Source organism: Hyperolius riggenbachi, chromosome 7 (genome assembly GCF_040937935.1).
Source record: "Hyperolius riggenbachi isolate aHypRig1 chromosome 7, aHypRig1.pri, whole genome shotgun sequence".
In the NCBI taxonomy this organism is placed as follows: Eukaryota; Metazoa; Chordata; class Amphibia; order Anura; family Hyperoliidae; genus Hyperolius; species Hyperolius riggenbachi.
Genome location: NC_090652.1, coordinates 176,238,058 through 176,256,256, shown reverse-complemented (window position 1 = coordinate 176,256,256; position 18,199 = coordinate 176,238,058). Strand labels below are relative to the sequence as shown.

At 45.1% G+C, this 18,199-nt stretch overlaps 1 protein-coding gene across 1 annotated transcript in view; it reads left to right on the top strand.

Annotated features, from left to right (window-relative positions):
• The window catches only part of STAT1 (signal transducer and activator of transcription 1), a 1,171,385-nt gene that overhangs the window by 939,368 nt on the left and 213,818 nt on the right, over positions 1–18,199 (top strand). The window contains exon 13 of the mRNA XM_068244925.1: positions 1,013–1,111. Coding sequence (XP_068101026.1) covers positions 1,013–1,111 — 99 coding nt within the window. The remainder of the gene's footprint in view (positions 1–1,012; positions 1,112–18,199) is intronic.

Genomic DNA, 18,199 nt, shown 5'->3' with positions numbered 1-18,199 from the left:
TAATGATTAAAAGTCGGAATTGGATGTAAAAAACGATTAAAAATCAGAATCGGAATCGCATGCAGTGTGCAGGGAGCGATTCCGATTTTTAATCGTTTTTTTACATCCGATTCCGATTTTTAATCGTTACTTCATGCTGCATTTTTTCCTCCGTCTTTCTGTTGATTGTATTCAGGGAAAATCTGAATCGGAAACGGAATCGCAATCGCAAAACGGATTTGCAGTGTGCAGGGAGCCTATGGCACCTCGCACACTGCATGTGATTCCGATTCCGATTTTTAATCGGTCTTTACATCCGATTCCGATTTTTAATCGTTACTGCATGCTGCATTTTTTCCTCCGTTTTTCTGTTGATTGCATTAAGGGAAAATCGGAATTGCAAATCGAAAACGGAATCGCAAAACGGATTTGCAGTGTGCAGGGTGCCTAAGAGAGACCTCCATATCAGTCATCTGCAAGCTTCCTTCACCTAAAGTCTCTACTCACTGGAACCATTGCTCATTTTTTAGGGTACACCCAATGTTCTCCTCCCAGGCTATTATGAACATTAATTTCTCCTCAGAATGACAGTACCCATTTATGGAGATTGTCTGAACTACAAAAGGATTCAAAAGTGGTAACCTGATATGGATTGAACTGGGGGTGTGCATTATGAAGAAAATGGTATATTTGTGTTGCTCAAAACCGTTCCCTTGCAGGTATATCCAACTCAGCCCGAAATACACGAAAACTTTGAAATCTTTTTATTTTTTAATCTTTTGGTTGTCATACGGTTGCCTAACATGAATAAAAGATTATTTTTTTTTTAACAAGATTTTTCTTTTTAGTAGTCAAATTAATGTGCCATAGCTATTGAAGCAGAGGGATAATGTTTACTGTAATTTTTCTTTAACCTAAGATCAAATGCCACTGTTCTGTGTCCATAAACTACAGTACAGATTAAAATATGTTATGTTAAAAAATAAATGTAATATATTTACCATTTTGTTGTTTTGCCTTTTTTTCCCCACAGACAGCATCACTCCCAGTAGTAGTGATTTCCAATGTAAGCCAGCTTCCTAGTGGCTGGGCTTCTATTTTATGGTACAATATGCTGTTTTCAGAGACAAAGGTAAAATAAATATTTTTATTTATATTTTAGCTAGGCTATCTGACTACATGCTTTTCTGCTAAATTAACACAATTTTTTACACCTTCCTAGTTTCACTGATATTGTTGTAGTGTTTATGCTGAATGGTTGGTGATCTTCAAGCCAAATGTAAAACAAAAATTCACTTAATTTTGAGTTCTGTATGTGTGAGGAGATTGTGTGAGGAGATAGATCAGAGTCAGGGAGAGAATTAAATTGTGACAGGGTGAGATTAGGAGCCTGTTGAGCTGAGTTTCAGCAGCATAGATCTGAGTTTAATAGGTCATATAAGAGAACATTTATCAAAAGTGTTTGAGGCAAAATCTAAAGAGGTTTGTATAAATCTGTGCAGAATTGTTTCAGACGTCTTAAGAACTCACTAGATAGGGCAGTTTCCTTCTTAAAGTGTTTTATGGCTTAGCACATTAAGGCAGCCCAGGCACCGTCTCTCATTGTTGCTTTATTTCCACCTTAAAGCAGATCCGAGATTAAAAACCTAACTATTACAAGTAACTTGTCTATATATATCTTATCTAAAGTTTAGATAGTTTACACAGCAAATCTACTGTAGCTGCAAACAGCTTTAATAGAAAATGATTATTTCTTCCTGTGATACAATGACAGCAGCCATGTTGTTTGTAAACATTACACAGAGGCAGGCTTATCTGCATCTTGAGCAAAAAAACCTAATCCCGCCCCCTCCACCCCTCTGCCTCTGAAATCTCTGGCTACTAATACCTTCCCCACCTCCTTCCCAGACTGAGCTCCCATGAGCCCTTGTCTGAAAGTGCCTTGGCTCTCTGAAAACCTGTGGGCGTGGCTTGTTTAGTTTATAGGGAATTAGAGTGTTAAAACAAAAACAAAAAAGTATTTGCCTTGAGGAGTGCCCTATAAACAATGAAAAGGAACACAATTATGCAATGAGTAAAAGTTCATCTCGGATCCACTTTAAGCCATGTTTACATGGTAAACAGTCTTATTTCCATCACAAATAAAAGTGTCAAACCTTTGGTTGAAGTTCGTGGTGAGGTGAGTAGGGGTCAGGTGACTAGTGGATAATTGGACGGCACAACAGCCGTGTCGCGCCGGTGTGGCGCTTGCTCACATGCTCATGTCCCTGTAACATGTACTTTACATGTATTACTGACTCCACGTCCCTTTGCTGACATCATTGGTCACGGAACGTGGTGGGATGAAGTGTGTCTGAATTGCAGGTGTGAGCTTCCACCCCCGTTCTACTGAGTGCCAAACTAGCTTTTTCCTTTATTGTACTTTTTTAAACTGTTTTATAATAGGAGTTAGGAAGGTTTCTCAGAAATCTAGTCAGAATTTATTTAAATTAGTTTCTTACTTATAACATGTGCAATAATTGTTGACCATTTTATTTTTGCATACAAAAAATACAAGAATAGGTCATAGGCATTTCCTGCTACAACTGCCAGCCTTATCACTTGGTTTTGAATCTGCAACACCACAGTGTTTGAATTTGATCAGTGCTTATTCCTTCTAGTGCTGGGCATTGATCCTTTCTCTTATTCTGGATTTTTTAGAGCCGCCCGATGTACTGTACTTCTGTGCAGATCAGGAGTCACATAGAAGTACACTGGGGACTCTGAAGACTGCAGAGAGACTAGGAGAGAAGATGCCTAGCAGTGGAAAGGTTAAGCACAGAACAGCTTCACAGGACAATAGTATAAAACACTTCAGCGCTGAATCATATATGTCCACCACCGGAAACACCACAAACCAAAAAGCGCCACTTTGTCCTTTAGCTCCTGATGAAACTTTGATAGTGAAACCGGTCGGGTGAGGCGGACGTGTGGCTGGACGGCGTTTTATGACATATGTGCTGTTGTTCATCGTGGGTCCCTGTAATAAGGGCCCAAATGTAAGTGATCTTTTTAAAGTTTTTTATGTGGATTTTATGGATCTTTATTAAAGTCGTAATAGATACGCTTAGATGTGTATTGTTTTTTTGCATGCCCAAAATACGGTGAAATACTGCATTTGAACTAATCTGTCATACCTGGAGAGGAGGCCAGCTGTGAAGATACCTGCTGCTGACCTCATAAGGCTTTATTACAGACCCTGTAATTAAGGTCTGTAATTGTCCGGTAAGCGCTTTTTGGTTTGTGGTGTTTCCGGTGGTGGACATATATGATTCAGCGCTGAAGTGTTTTATACTATTGGTGATCAAGATGCTATACTGAAGCGTTGGACTTTGGCTGCTTTATTCATATAATTTGCTTCATTCATTCAATGACGTTGTTGGTTGCGCTGATATGTGTATGATTTTATTGTAGCTTCACAGGACACCAGGTGGCAGGCAGTTCTGAGTGAGGAAATTAGCTGGGGAGAGGAGCACTTCACAATCGCACCTAGCTTGCACTGTAAAATCTGTAGAAGTGCTGTTAAGCACTTCTTATTCAGTGGTAGGTTAGCAATGGATTTGCACTTAACTGTAGTGCAGTTCTAGAAATTCACGCTAAACTGCCACTATTAAGTAGGAGTTAAGAATTTTCTTTTTATCAAACAGAACAGTTCCCCCTGCTGGTTAGAACTGTTTAAGAAGAAAAAAAACTGTAGGAAATGCTTTGATAAATCTGGCCCATAGTGTGTAGGACTGTTTAGTGTATGATTTTGTGTATGTAAAATAGGACTGTCAGACATCATTACTGTTATAGATGGAAGTCAGGCTTGTCATCTCAGGTACTAAACTGTTGTTTTCAGCTTTTTCCATTTTGCACATGACTGTGCAACCCACATACTTTATTTGTTGCTGCTGCTCATTTTGTTTGTGCTCCTTGATTGTCCCCTTCTGGGGAAATGTTCTGGGGGTATTAAAGACTTTGCTTAACCACTTGAGGACCGTGGGCTTTACCCCCCTTAAGGACCAGGCACTTTTTTTCCATTCAGACCATGGCAGCTTTCACGGTTTATTGCTCGCTCATACAACCTACCACCTAAATGAATTTTGGCTCCTTTTCTTGTCACTAATAAAGCTTTCTTTTGGTGCTATTTGATTGCTGCTGCGATTTTTACTTTTTATTATATTCATCAAAAAAGGCATGAATTTTGGCAAAAAAATGATTTTTTTAACTTTCTGTGCTGACATTTTTCAAATAAAGTAAAATTTCTGTATACATGCAGCGCGAAAAATGTGGACAAACATGTTTTTGATTAAAAAAAAAACATTCAGCCTATATTTATTGGTTTAGGTAAAAGTTATAGCGTTTACAAACTATGGTGCAAAAAGTGAATTTTCCCATTTTCCAGCATCTCTGCCTTTTCTGACCACCTGACATGTTTCATAAGGGGCTAGAATTCCAGGATAGTATAAATACCCCCCAAATGACCCCATTTTGGAAAGAAGACATCCCAAAGTATTCACTGAGAGGCATAGTGAGTTCATAGAAGATATTATTTTTTGTCACAAGTAAGCGGAAAATGACACTTTGTGACAAAAAAAAAAGTTTCCATTTCTTCTAACTTGCGACAAAAAAAATGAAATCTGCCACGGACTCACTATGCTCATCTGAATACCTTGAAGTGTCTACTTTCCAAAATGGGGTCATTTGTGGGGTGTGATTACTGTCCTGACATTTTGGGGGGTGCTAAATTGTAAGCACCCCTGTAAAGCCTAAAGGTGCTCATTGGACTTTGGGCCCCTTAGCGCAGTTAGGCTGCAAAAAAGTGCCACACATGTGGTATTGCCGTACTAAGGAGAAGTAATATAATGTGTTTTGGGGTGTATTTTTACACATACCCATGCTGGGTGGGAGAAATATCTCTGTAAATGACAATTGTTTGATTTTTTTTTACACACAATTGTCCATTTACAGAGAGATTTCTCCCACCCAGCATGGGTATGTGTAAAAATACACCCCAAAACACATTATACTACATTTCCTGAGTACGGCGGTACCACATGTGTGACACTTTTTTGCAGCCTAGGTGCGCTAAGGGGCCCAATGTCCTATTCACAGGTCATTTTGAGGCATTTGTTTTCTAGACTACTCTTCACGGTTTAGGGCCCCTAAAATGCCAGGGCAGTATAGGAACCCCACAAGTGACCCCATTTTAGAAAGAAGACACCCCAAGGTATTCCGTTAGGTGTATGGTGAGTTCATAGACGATTTTATTTTTTGTCACAAGTTAGTGAAAAATGACACTTTGTGAAAAAAAACAATAAAAATCAATTTCCGCTAACTTTTGACAAAAAATAAAATCTTCTATGAACTTGTCATACACCTAACAGAATACCTTGGGGTTCCTATACCGCCCTGGCATTTTAGGGGCCCAAAACCGTGAGTAGACTGGAAACCAAATGTCTCAAAATGACTGTTCAGGGGTATAAGCATCTGCAAATTTTGATGACAGGTGGTCTATGAGGGGGCGAATTTTGTGGAACCGGTCATAAGCAGGATGGCCTTTTAGATGACAGGTTGTATTAGGCCTGATCTGATGGATAGGAGTGCTAGGGGGGGTGACAGGAGGTGATTGATGGGTGTCTCAGGGGGAGGTTAGAGGGGAAAATAGATGCAATCAATGCACTGGGGAGGTGATCGGAAGGGGGTCTGAGGGGAATCTGAGGGTTTGGCCGAGTGATCAGGAGCCCACACGGGGCAAATTAGGGCCTGATCTGATGGGTAGGTGTGCTAGGGGGTGACAGGAGGTGATTGATGGGTGTCTCAAGGTGTGATTAGAGGGGGGAATAGATGCAAGCAATGCACTGGCGAGGCGATCAGGGCTGGGGTCTGAGGGCGTTCTGAGGGTGTGGGCGGGTGATTGAGTGCCCTAGGGGCAGATAGGGGTCTAATCTGATAGGTAGCAGTGACAGGGGGTGATTGATGGGTAATTAGTGGGTGTTTAGGGTAGAGAACAGATGTAAACACTGCACTTGGGAGGTGATCGGACGTCGGATCTGCGGGCGATCTATTGGTGTGGGTGGGTGATCAGATTGCCCGCAAGGGGCAGGTTAGGGGCTGATTGATGGGTGGCAGTGACAGGGGGTGATTGATGGGTGGCAGTGACAGGGGGTGATTGATGGGTGATTGACAGGTGATTGACAGGTGATCAGTGGGTTATTACAGGGAAGAACAGATGTAAATATTGCACTGGCGAATTGATAAGGGGGGGTCTGAGGGCAATCTGAGCGTGTAGGCGGGTGATTGGGTGCCCGCAAGGGGCAGATTAGGGTCTGATCTGATGGGTAACAGTGACAGGTGGTGATTGATGGGTGATTTATGGGTAATTAGTGGGTGTTTAGGGTAGAGAACAGATGTAAACACTGCACTTGGGAGGTGATCTGATGTCGGATCTGCGGGCGATCTATTGGTGTGGGTGGGTGATCAGATTGCCCGCAAGGGGCAGGTTAGGGGCTGATTGATGAGTGGCAGTGACAGGGGGTGATTGATGGGTGGCAGTGACAGGGGGTGATTGATGGGTGATTGACAGGTGATTGACATGTGATCAGTGGGTTATTACAGGGAAGAACAGATGTAAATATTGCACTGGCGAATTGATAAGGGGGGGGGGGTCTGAGGGCAATCTGAACGTGTAGGCGGGTGATTGGGTGCCCGCAAGGGGCAGATTAGGGTCTGATCTGATGGGTAACAGTGACAGGTGGTGATAGGGGGTGATTGATGGGTGATTGATGGGTAATTAGTGGGTGTTTAGGGTAGAGAACAGATGTAAACACTGCACTTGGGAGGGGATCTGACGTCGGATCTGCGGGTGATCTATTGGTGTGGGTGGGTGATCAGATTGCCCGCAAGGGGCAGGTTAGGGGCTGATTGATAGGTGGCAATGACGGGGTGATTGATGGGTGATTGATGGGTGATTGACAGGTGATTGATAGGTGGTTAACAGGTGATCAGGGGGATAGATGCATACAGTACACAGGGGGGGGGGGTCTGGGGAGAATCGGAGGGGTGGGGGGGGGGTGATCAGGAGGGAGCAGGGCAAAAAAAAAATAGCGTTGACAGATAGTGACAGGGAGTGATTGATGGGTGATTAGGGGGGTGATTGGGTGCAAACAGTGGTCTGGGGGGTGGGCAGGGGGAGGGTCTGAGGGGTGCTGTGGGTGATCAGGGGGCAGGGGGGGGGAAACCAGTGTGCTTGGGTGCAGACTAGGGTGGCTGCAGCCTGCCCTGGTGGTCCCTCGGACACTGGGACCACCAGGGCAGGAGGCAGCCTGTATAATACACTTTGTATACGTTACAAAGTGTATTATACACTTTGTATGCGGCGATCCGGGTGCTAGTAACCCGCCGGCGCTTCCAAACGAATGACGCGATCTCGCCGCACATGCCCGTACAAGGACCTGTGCATGCGGCGGTCCTTGCGGGATCCACTTGCCGGCCGCCTCTGTGCAGTGGGCGGTCGGCAAGTGGTTAAAGTGAACCTTAACTGTAAACAAAGAAAAAGTTTCACTTACCTGGGGCTTCGCCCAGCCCACCGCAGCTATCCTGTGCCCATGGCATGCCAAACCGATCCTCTGCTCCCCCGCCGCTGCTCAGTTTTGATTCTGCCAACCGATCAGTCCGCAGTCCAGTGCACCTGATTGGCCCTGGCCGCGCGCATTCTCGTACGCATTCTCGGCGAGCATGTCCCCTGGGCAGTAACAAACTGTTACTGCGCCTGCACTCCTACTTGCGTTCGCTGACGTGAACACGTACAAAGATGCATGCAGCCAGGGCCGCTCAGACGCACTGGACAGCTGACTAATCGGGCAGCAGAATCGAAACTGAGCCACGGCAGGGGAACAGAGGTTCTATCTGGCATGCCGTGAGCATCGGACGGCTGCAGGGGGCTGGTCGAAAGCCCCTGGTAAGTGAAACTCTCTTTTTTACAGCTAAGGTTCACTTTAAAAACTTCTTTGCCACTGGACCCTTGTCTATTACTGTTGGGTAGACTTGGGGAAACCAATCTAATCCAGCTGGTAAGCTTTCACGCCAGAAGGGAAATCCTTAAATGACAACTGAAGTGAGAAGAATATGGAGGCTGCCATATTTATTACCTTTTTAAACATTACCAGTTACCTGGCAGGCCTGCTGATGTGGCTGCAGTAGTGTCTGAATTACACCAGAAACAAGCATGCAACTAATCCTGTCAGATGTGACAATAATGTCAGAAACACCTGATCTGCTGCATGCTTGTTCAGGGTCTATGGCAGAGGATCAGAAGGATGAACAAGTAACTGTTTTTTCTTAAAAGAAAATAAATATGCTCGGATGATGGAACCTTTCATGAGGAGGCTGCGCATCTGAGATCGAGATTCAGGCAAAGAGGTTACAATGACAGGGTTCTTGTGAACGCATATAACAGTATTGCCAGGCACAGCAGCCAGTAGAGGAGCATTCAGAAGCCAGGTGAGAGGTGTCTACCATATTAAGGGGGCATTCTGCCTATTTATGTGAAATGATGTCTATTTATGTGCCTCATGACTGCTGAATTTGTCTTGTTGGGAGCCTTATGATTTGTTGGGGGCCTCAAGATTGCTGAATTTGTCTTGTTGGGGGCCTCATGATTTGTTGGAGGCCTCATGATTGCTGAATTTGTCTTGTTGGGGGCCTCATTATTTGTTGGGGGGTTCATGATTGCTGAATTTGTCTTGTTGGGGGCCTCACAATTGCTGAATTTGTCATGTTGGGGGCCTCACGATTGCTGAATTTGTCATGTTGGGGGCCTCACGATTGCTGAATTTGTCATGTCGGGGGCCTCATGATTGCTGAATTTGTCTTGATAGGGGCCTCATGATTGCTGAATTTGTCTTGTTGGGGGTCACATGATTGCTAACTGCGAGACTATGGGAAAAGCTGAATCCTTATCATATGAGACAATAGCATTAAACCTACTTTTTTTAGCTTTTTAAAACAGAAAATAAAACTGGGAGGAGCTAAAAAATGGAATACATTTTTCAGGAGTAGGATGGATGAAATTGTTTATCTTCACAGTTTATTTTCAACTTGGATTTTCCATAATGTTCATGTATGAGTTAAAACGTTTGTACAGTATTTAGTTTAAATTGCTGTTGCCACTTTGCGATAGGTAAGTGACTTTTGGGTTGCAGTTTGGGCACTCGGCCTCCAAAAGGTTCACCACCACTGTCCTAATCTAATGTCCCACCATTGCTAGGTTCATGTAAATTTGTCTCCACCCGTTACCACACCCACATTCTGGTCCATGGCCCACCCATTGTTCGGTGCGGCGCGATAAGCGCGCCGCACAACGTGATCCTCATATTTTTCGGCATGCTAGATGCAGTGTGCTGAATTCTGCTGCCTACAGTATGTACAGTATGCACTTTTCTCTAGTGCCTGCACTGTGTGCTGATCTACCTCCAGTGTGTACAGTGTAAGGTGTTACTCTGTGCCTTTACTGATTGTAAACCAGCTGTATTGTATGCTGATCCCTGCTACTTTCAGTATGTACAGTATTAGCTGTAAAGCCTGGTACTCACATACAATTTTGATTAGCCAATTTTAGCTCTGTTCATCAAATTAATTGTCTGTTGGCCCACTTACTGCACGGGGGTGGTAAAAATTGGTCAGTGATTGACCATTCAAAATTGTATGAGCGTATACATCTTTGATCTATGCCTATACTGTAAATATTGTAAATTATCTAAATAAAGGACAGGGGGCTCCATCCAATATTTTGATGGGCAGGCCCGTTATCTGTAGCTTACACATGTACATTTGGCCCCACCCATGGCCACGCCCACTTGCCTCATGGCCACGCCCATTTTTGGCCGCGTATACCTCCCCACCTAGTGCCCACAGGTGCCCCTGATCTCCAAGGAACCTAGAAACGCCCCTGCTTTGTGGATCCCCAGACCACCACCAGACACTGCAAGGTCACTGGTACTTACACATGCGGTTGGCTGCTCTATGTGTCGATATATTCAAGTAGGGAATTCTGTTTGTCTGCCAGATGGGAGAAATTGGTCCTTTCCACATTATGTGAATTGTGGTACAACCCTTGTGGTTTATCTATTACTCTGACCCTGTGGGGCCTTTTATGTGGCAAAGACCAAAAATGAGGTTTGTTCTAGAATTTCGCAACATATTACGAGTATTAAAAGCTCGAATTCGAGCAATCTCACTCCGGTAGCCAAGCATTTTAAGACGGTTCATGGTGGTAAATTTCACTCTTTGCATTTTGTTGGTCTGGATAGGATTCACAATTCCATAAGGGGTGGCAATATAGACCTTCTTTTACAATGCGAAGCCCGTTGGATCTTCGACCTGGATGCAACTAAACATCCAGGTTTGAATGAAAATACGAGCTATGTCTCCTTTCTGCCACTTTAGTGAGGGTCTTGTTGTCATCAATCTTGCTCTTTTTGTTTATGCGGGTGCTTCGCCTCTGCCGCGGTTAGGGGTGACTGTGTCATTACCACTGGAGCATCTCACACACTTTTCTGGGCCATTAGTCCTTGTTTAGGACACATAACAAATTATATTTCAATGATGCTGTAGATAGACATGAGCCCCACTGGAACGATGGCAGACAACTGTGTGTTTTTCGTTCCTTATGGTTGGGGCATGATTTTTGTGTATAAACAGAATTGGGATGCTGCTGCTTCTTTAAAATGATCTAGAACAGTGGTTCTCAACCTGGGGTGCGCGTACCCCTGGGGGTACATCAGCAGGGATGGATCTAGACCAAGTTGCACGTGGGGCAAGGTCAGGTCTTGGCGCCTAAAGGTCAGGTTTACCCATCCAAATGTTGCCGCCTTTTTAAGAATTCAACAAACTGCGCCTGGGGCAAGAGACCCGCCTGCCCCCCCCCCCCCCCGCTAGATCCGTCCCTGTACATCAGTACCTGTCAGGGGGTCCCCCAGGGGCCACAGACCAAATGGCGGAGAACCACTGCAGCACAGTTTAGAATTAGTATTTCAGCTATTTTAAATCTCCCCGCAGCGAACGCTATGCTCCATTCACAGGCGCTCATGCAGGAGATGTGTTGTAGCCTAGCTCTCTGATTGGCCCACATGCTGCGTGTCACAGCAGCGCATGCACCCGCACCATCATCGCGGCCAATCAGAGCCGCTGCTGTGACAGGCAGCATTTGGGCCAATCAGATAGCTAGGCTACCCTACATCTCCCACATGAGTGCCTGAATGGAGCATAGCGTGCGCTGCCGCCCAATTGTGCGCCATCTTCCCGTAGCCCTGCTATTCCATTCAGCGCGGGAGATTTGCAGGAGAAAGATCATCCGGGTAGCTGCACACCAGAGGCCGGCCGGGTGAGGGGACTTCTGCCAGGTGAGTAAATTATGTTTTACAATTGGCGGTTGCACAAATGGCGATTATTTTCTGCTGAAATGCTGCACAAATGGCGATTATTTTCTAGTGAAATATTGTGATTATTTTCTGCTGAAATGCTGCACAAACGGCGATTATTTTCTGGTGAAATGTTGCACAAATTTTGATTATTTTCTGCTGAAATGCTGCACAAATTGCGATTATTTTCTGCTGAAATGTTACACACATTGCGACTATTTTCTGGTGAAATGCTGCCCATGTTGTGATTATTTTCTTGTCTGTGTGTGATGTGTCGGTGGTCAGTGTGTGTGTAGTATGTTGGTGTGTGATGTGTCGATGGTCGATGTGTGTGATGTGTTTGTGTTTGTGATTGGTTGGTGTGTGTGATGTGCCTGCGGTCTGTGTGTGTGTGTGTGTGTGTGTGTGTGTGTGTGTGTGTGTGTGTGTGTGTGTGTGTGTGTGTGTGTGTGTGTGTGTGTGTGAGATGTCTGTGGTTGGTGTGTGAGATGTGTCTGCGGTCTGTGTGTGTGATGTGTCTGCGGTCTGTGTGTGTGATGTGGCGGTGGACGGTGTGTGATGTGGCGGTGGTCGGTGTGTGTGTGATGTGTCGGGGGTCGGTGAGTGTGTGTGCGATGTGTCTGCGGTCAGTATGTGTATGCGGTCGGTATGTGTGTGATGGGTCGGTGTGCGTGATGTCAGTGGTCTGTGTGTGATGTGTCGGTGCGTGTGATATGTGTTGGTGGTCTGTATGTGTGTGTGTGTGATGGGTCGGTGTTTGTGTGATGTGTCGGTGTGTATGTGCTGTGTCGTTGGTCGGTGTGTGTGTGATGTGTTAAAGGTCGGTGTGTGATGTGTCAGTGTGTCTATGTGTAACCTGTTACTCTGTGCCTGCACTGATAGTAAACTAGCTACAGTATGGGCTGATCTCTACTAACTTTAGTATTCTGCATGTAAGTTTTTATTCTGTCCCTTTACTGATGGTAAACTCGCTGAAGTGTGGGCTGATCCCTGCTACCTCCACTATGTACAGTGTACGCTGTTAACTCTGTTTATATTGGTAGTAAACTAACTGCAGTGTATGTCGATCCCTGCTACTTCCAGTATGTACAGTATTAGCTTTTACCCTGTGCCTATACTGATAGTAAACTCGCTGTAGTGTGTGCCATTAATTTCTACCCCCAGTATGTACATTATAAACTGTTACTCTGTGCCTGTCCTGATCGTAACCTAGCTGCAGTGTGTGCTAATATCTGCTACCTCCAGTATGTATTATTATTATTGATTTATAAAGCGCCAACATATTCCGTGGCGCTATACAAAGTAAGAAACAAACATCGGGTACATAATACAGACAATGGTGTACACTAATATACAAGATACATAATTAGTGACAAAATACAAAAAATTATACAGCATACAGAATACAAAATACAAAAGTGGTAATGACAGTGATAAAAGTAACATGATGAATAAAATGTATAATGATTTCCAAGACACAAAAAGGGGAGAGAGCCCTGCCCTTGCAAGCTTACAATCTAAAGGGAATGGGGGGAAACAAGAGGAAGGGTAGTATACGATAAAATATATAAAGGCAGTGTATTTTAGGATACCTAGTAGGAGTGCAATTTGGTCTTAGGACAAAGGGAAGTGGCTTAAGGTAGTGCATATGCTTGTTGGAACAAATGAGTTTTTAGAGAGCGTTTAAAAGTAACAAAGGTTGGCGAGTGACGGATGTGTTGTGGAAGGACATTACAGAGAAGGGGTGAAGCGCGTATATGGTATAAGGTGTTACTCTGTTCCTGTTTTGATAGTAAACTAGCTGCAGTGTGCTGATCTCTGCTACCTCCAGTATGTACTTTATAAGCTGTTACACCGTACCTATACTGATAGTAAACATACTGTACCAAATGCCAGTCAATTCTATCCCAGTATGTATATTATAAGCTGTTACTCTTTGCCTTTACTGATTGTAAACCAGCTGTATTGTGTGCTGATCCAATATGTACAGTATTAGCTGTGAAGCCTGGTACACACATACTTATTTATTTATTTTTATTTTATTATTTATTTATTGTAAGCATTTATATAGCGATGACATATTATGCAGCGCTGTATAGAGTATATAGTCTTGTCACTAACTGTCCCTCAGAGGAGCTCACAATCTAGTCCCTATCATAGTCATATGTCTATATCTTGTAGTACATGTATCGTAGTCCAATTTTAGGGGGAAGCAAATTAACTTATCTGTATGTAAAACTCACGCAGACACGGGGAGAACATACAACCTTATTGCAGATGTTGACTTGGCTGGGATCTGAACCGGGAATCCAGGGTTGCAAGGCAAGAGCACTAACCACTACGCCACGTGCTGCTACAATTTTGATTGGCCAATTAGTACTTCTAGGTATTATGAGAGCTCAGCTCTTTTCTTATGGGGGTGGTCAAACTGGTCAGTGATTGACCAGTCAAAATTGAATGTGTGTATGCATCTTTACTGTATGCCTGTACTGATAATAAACTATCTAAAGCATACATGTCAGACTCAGGCTCGTGGGCCAAATCTGGCCCTTAGAGCCATTCAATTTGGCCCTCAAGGGGTTTCCCCACTTTGCTTTATGTTTGGCCCACTCATGACCAACCAGGGAAGTTATATTTGAGGTGAAGCCCTAGAACACCAGGGAAGCCATATGGGGGAGGAAGGGGGAAAGAACTAAACACTAGGAAACTATATAGTGAAGGGTGGGGGCCACGAGATATTAGGGCATTGTATAGGGAAGGGATGACCACTAGACACCAGGGAACTGTATAAGGAAGGGAAGACCACCACTAGACACCAATGAACTGTATAAGAGTTGGAGGGAGGCAATTAGACACCAGGGAACTTTATAAGGTGGCCAGTAGACTTTGAGGTTGGCGCACATCTAGGTCCCTGTGTTCAATTTCGGCCCACTTTGTATTTGAGTTTGACACCCTTGATCTAAAGGATAGGGGGCTCTATCCAACATTTTGCTGGGCAGGCCCATTATTGTTAGGTTACACCACTACTAAGTTCATAAACATTTGGCCCCACTTACTGCATGGCCACACCCACTTTTTGCCACGGCTGTCTCCCCCTAGTGCCCATGGGTACCCCGAATCTCCTAGGACCCTAGCAACGCCCTTGAACAACATACCAGGAGTTACAGGATGAACAAAATAACCTCCCTTAATAATGCTATGGCACATGTAGCATCTGAGACAAGGAAAGGTACCACAAGCTATCAGAATGACTCCTCTGGTCCCTTTCATTACGTTGGAGTATACTTACATTTAAGGAAGGTGCTCTCTTTTTATGAAAACAGAGGGGGTCGCTGGAACTCGGGGACATGGGCAGAGAGAGTCTTTAAGAATATGCCAATGCTTAGGGGCAGTGCTTTGCTTATTGTCACCAATGGTAATATATGTGGATATGAACACAAGGTATCCACTATTGTCAGATTTACCTTGCTCACGTTTCCTCTGTATATACTTAATTAGTGTGTCAGAGGGATACCCTCTATCCTGAAATCTACTACTCATTTAACCCAACCTCTTCTATCGTAACACTGGATTTTCCTTAATCTTGGACAGGCTGTTGTACTGACTGGTGGGAATATTGATGTTGGTGATTGAAAGCTACAGGGGCGTTGCTAGGATCTTAGGAGATTTCGGGCACCCATGGGCACCAGGCGGGGAAAACCTGCGACGTGTGTAGTGTGGGGAAATGGGCGTGGCCATGTAGGGAGTGGGCATGGCCATGCATGGGGCCAAATGTACTTGAATTCAGAAGCCTTGTAACCTAAAGATAATGGGCCTGCCCAGCAAAATGTTGGATGGAGGCATTATCTTTATGCAAAAAGCAACAGTAATCAAACCGTGTCAGTTCAAAGATGAGATCAATCACGCCAGGCAATATATTACTGCGATATAGGTGTTCAAATGCACAGCTGATTTCTGTGCCCAAAGTAGTGCTGGTGCTAATCCAGTAAGAATACGAGAATGAAACAAAGCAAAAAAATCAATAAACAATGTGACCACAAACTGTGTAAACAGTGATCACCAAATAAGAACAAAGTGAAAGCCAATCACTAGTAGAAAGGGAGGCTGCAGATGTAAGGTAAGCAGATCGGGTAGGTAAAGCAAGGATATTTATAACCCGGTGGTTGCTTACCCAGCAATGGAGAGGGAGAGGAGTCCGACGTGGGCCACACTGCGCTCACCGCACTGCCCAAGAACAGGATCCAGTACGACCACCATACCCCCAGTGCAGTGTCAGAGGCTACATAATTCAGGCTCCAGGAAATCTCCCGCCTCCTGTCAGGACTGTAAAGTAGCTTTGGTTGATGCGACTCCAGCACATATCCCCAGGGCCGGATTTGTACTTTTCACCGCCCAAGGCCAACTATACCGTCTGTTTGGTTGTTATCTCTGTGTGCCCCAATGAGAATTCGACTTATTTTCCATTATTGGATGTCAGTTGTCACAGACCATGACTATTTTAGTAATATGCGTATAGATTATAAGTTATGTTTTCCTTTAGAAATTTTATGTTATGTTTGCTATCTCATTAATGATGGAACCATTGTGTCTCCATGTGAGTTAGGCTGAAGTGTACCTGCAGTATAGAGCTTACAGGTCTTGCAGGGACGACACAAGTACAGACAGGGAGTTCAAAGGTTAAATCTGTCCTTGTAGATAGATAGAATAGCTTTACTGCTCCTCACTGTGCCGCCCCTAAATTTCTGGTGCCCTAGGCCATGGCCTATGTGGCCTTGCCAGAAATCCGGCCCTGCATATCCCTCCGCATCACCCGGAAATCACAGCATCGATGTGCAGAAGATCGCTCCGCTGTAGTTCTATTCTAATTATTACCCGGATGGCAGGGGAGTAGCTGCAACTCACTGGGCCCCATAGAAAGCTCACTGTAATGATAACCTAGAGCTACCCCTGTTTGGCAATTGTAATACATACCATTCAACTTTGTAAGATTTTCTGAGATAAAAACACCACAAGGATTTATACCTACCTGGCACTTCGCCTAGTTCCCTGCAGCCCATGGGCTCTCTCAGTATCTTAAAGTGAACCGAGCACCTTTTTTTCACTCAGGACATTTCTATAGCACATGAAAAATGTATGCCGACTATCTGTTTCATTATTAAAAGAAACTTTAATTTTACCTTGTATTTTACATTCAAAGTTGTTAAATTGGCCTGTTTGAGCAGGCCTGCCGACCGTCCCCATCCGCAGAGAGTTCAGGAACCTCTAATTGTTTTATTGAGCTAATTACCAAGAGGTAAACAATGCCTTTCATCAGCAAAGGGGGTGAATAATTAGGAGTGTGTCTTCAAAGCCAGGGTGTGTGTCAATGTGTCAAGATAGCATCTCTGACTTCTGTAAATAAGGAATGTGAGAAGGGGAGGGGGGAACATGGCAGCTTCTATGTCAGGAGGGATTTCAGTGAAAGAGAATGTGGTCAGTTCCCTTTAACCTCCTTAGCGGTAACCCCATGCTGGACACGGGGTAAGCCGCCACGGAGGATTTCTCAGGCCCTGCTGGGCCGATTTGCATAATTTTTTTTCTATACACGCAGCTAGCACTTTGCTAGCTGCGTGTTACTTACGATTGCCCGCCCCTCGCCCCCCCCCCCCTCCCCTGAGACCCGTGCGCTGCCTGGCCAATCAGTGCCAGGCAGCGCTGAGGGTTGGATCGGGACTCCCTCTGACATCACAGCGACTGGGAAAGCCCTCATGGAAAACCCGTTCAGAACGGGATTTCCGGATGGGCATACGCGCCGGCGGCGATCAAACTGTACGGAGGGACACCGCAGGGAGGGGGGGGGGAAGCATGTAGCTAGCGCTAGGCTAGCTACATGCTGAAAAAGAAAAAAAAAAAAAAAGGTTAAAAAACCCTGCGGCCGCAATTATACTGCCAGGGAGGTTAATGGCCTTGCCTGTTCTCCCACTGTTAGCCCTGTTAGTCAGGGACTTCTGCGCATGTGTGGCCTTGGCCACATGCCTCCTTGACCGCGCTCCCATGGCTGGAGCGTTCTGTGCCTGCGCAGCTAGTTAAGTTTGTAACTGCGCAGGTGCAAAATGCTCCCAGCCATGGAAGCGTGACCAAGGAGGAGCACAGCCAGAGTTGCACATGTGCAGTGGTCCCCGACTGACTTTACCGGAGCTCACAGGGTTGGAACGGACCGGATCAGATGGACAACGAGGGAGGCCACAGACTACAGGGGGCTGGAGGAAGCCCCAGGTAAGTATAAATCACACATACCACAAAGTGAGTATAGGGGGGTCGTTGTGAACAGGGCCGGATTTATAATTTTTGCCGCCCAAGGCCCACTATCACTGAGCCCCCCCCACTGTACCCCGCCCCCCCAGAGCTTAGCAGTGATTGACTTGCTATCCTCCTGGCACCCCTCCTCACTTGCTGCCCCTGAAGTTCAGCGGTGTTGCATGTGTATGGCTAGCTCACCTGCGCTGTCTGTTGCTGCAGCTGCCGTCGTCCACCTGCCAGCTCGCATCCACATAACTGATTTGCAATGGCATTGCTGCCGCCTCCTCCTCCTGCAGCTGTCATCCCCCTCGCTCGCTGCATAATCAGACCTCAGATCAGAGCCGGGGCTCACAATGTTAGTAGATGTGCACAGTAGGGTGCACCATATACTTCAAAAAACAGGAAGTAACCGACGATGTTACAATGTTAGTGGACGTCCACAGTGCAGCGCGCACTGTATATTTAAAAACAGGAAGTAACCGACGATGTAACTTATGGTA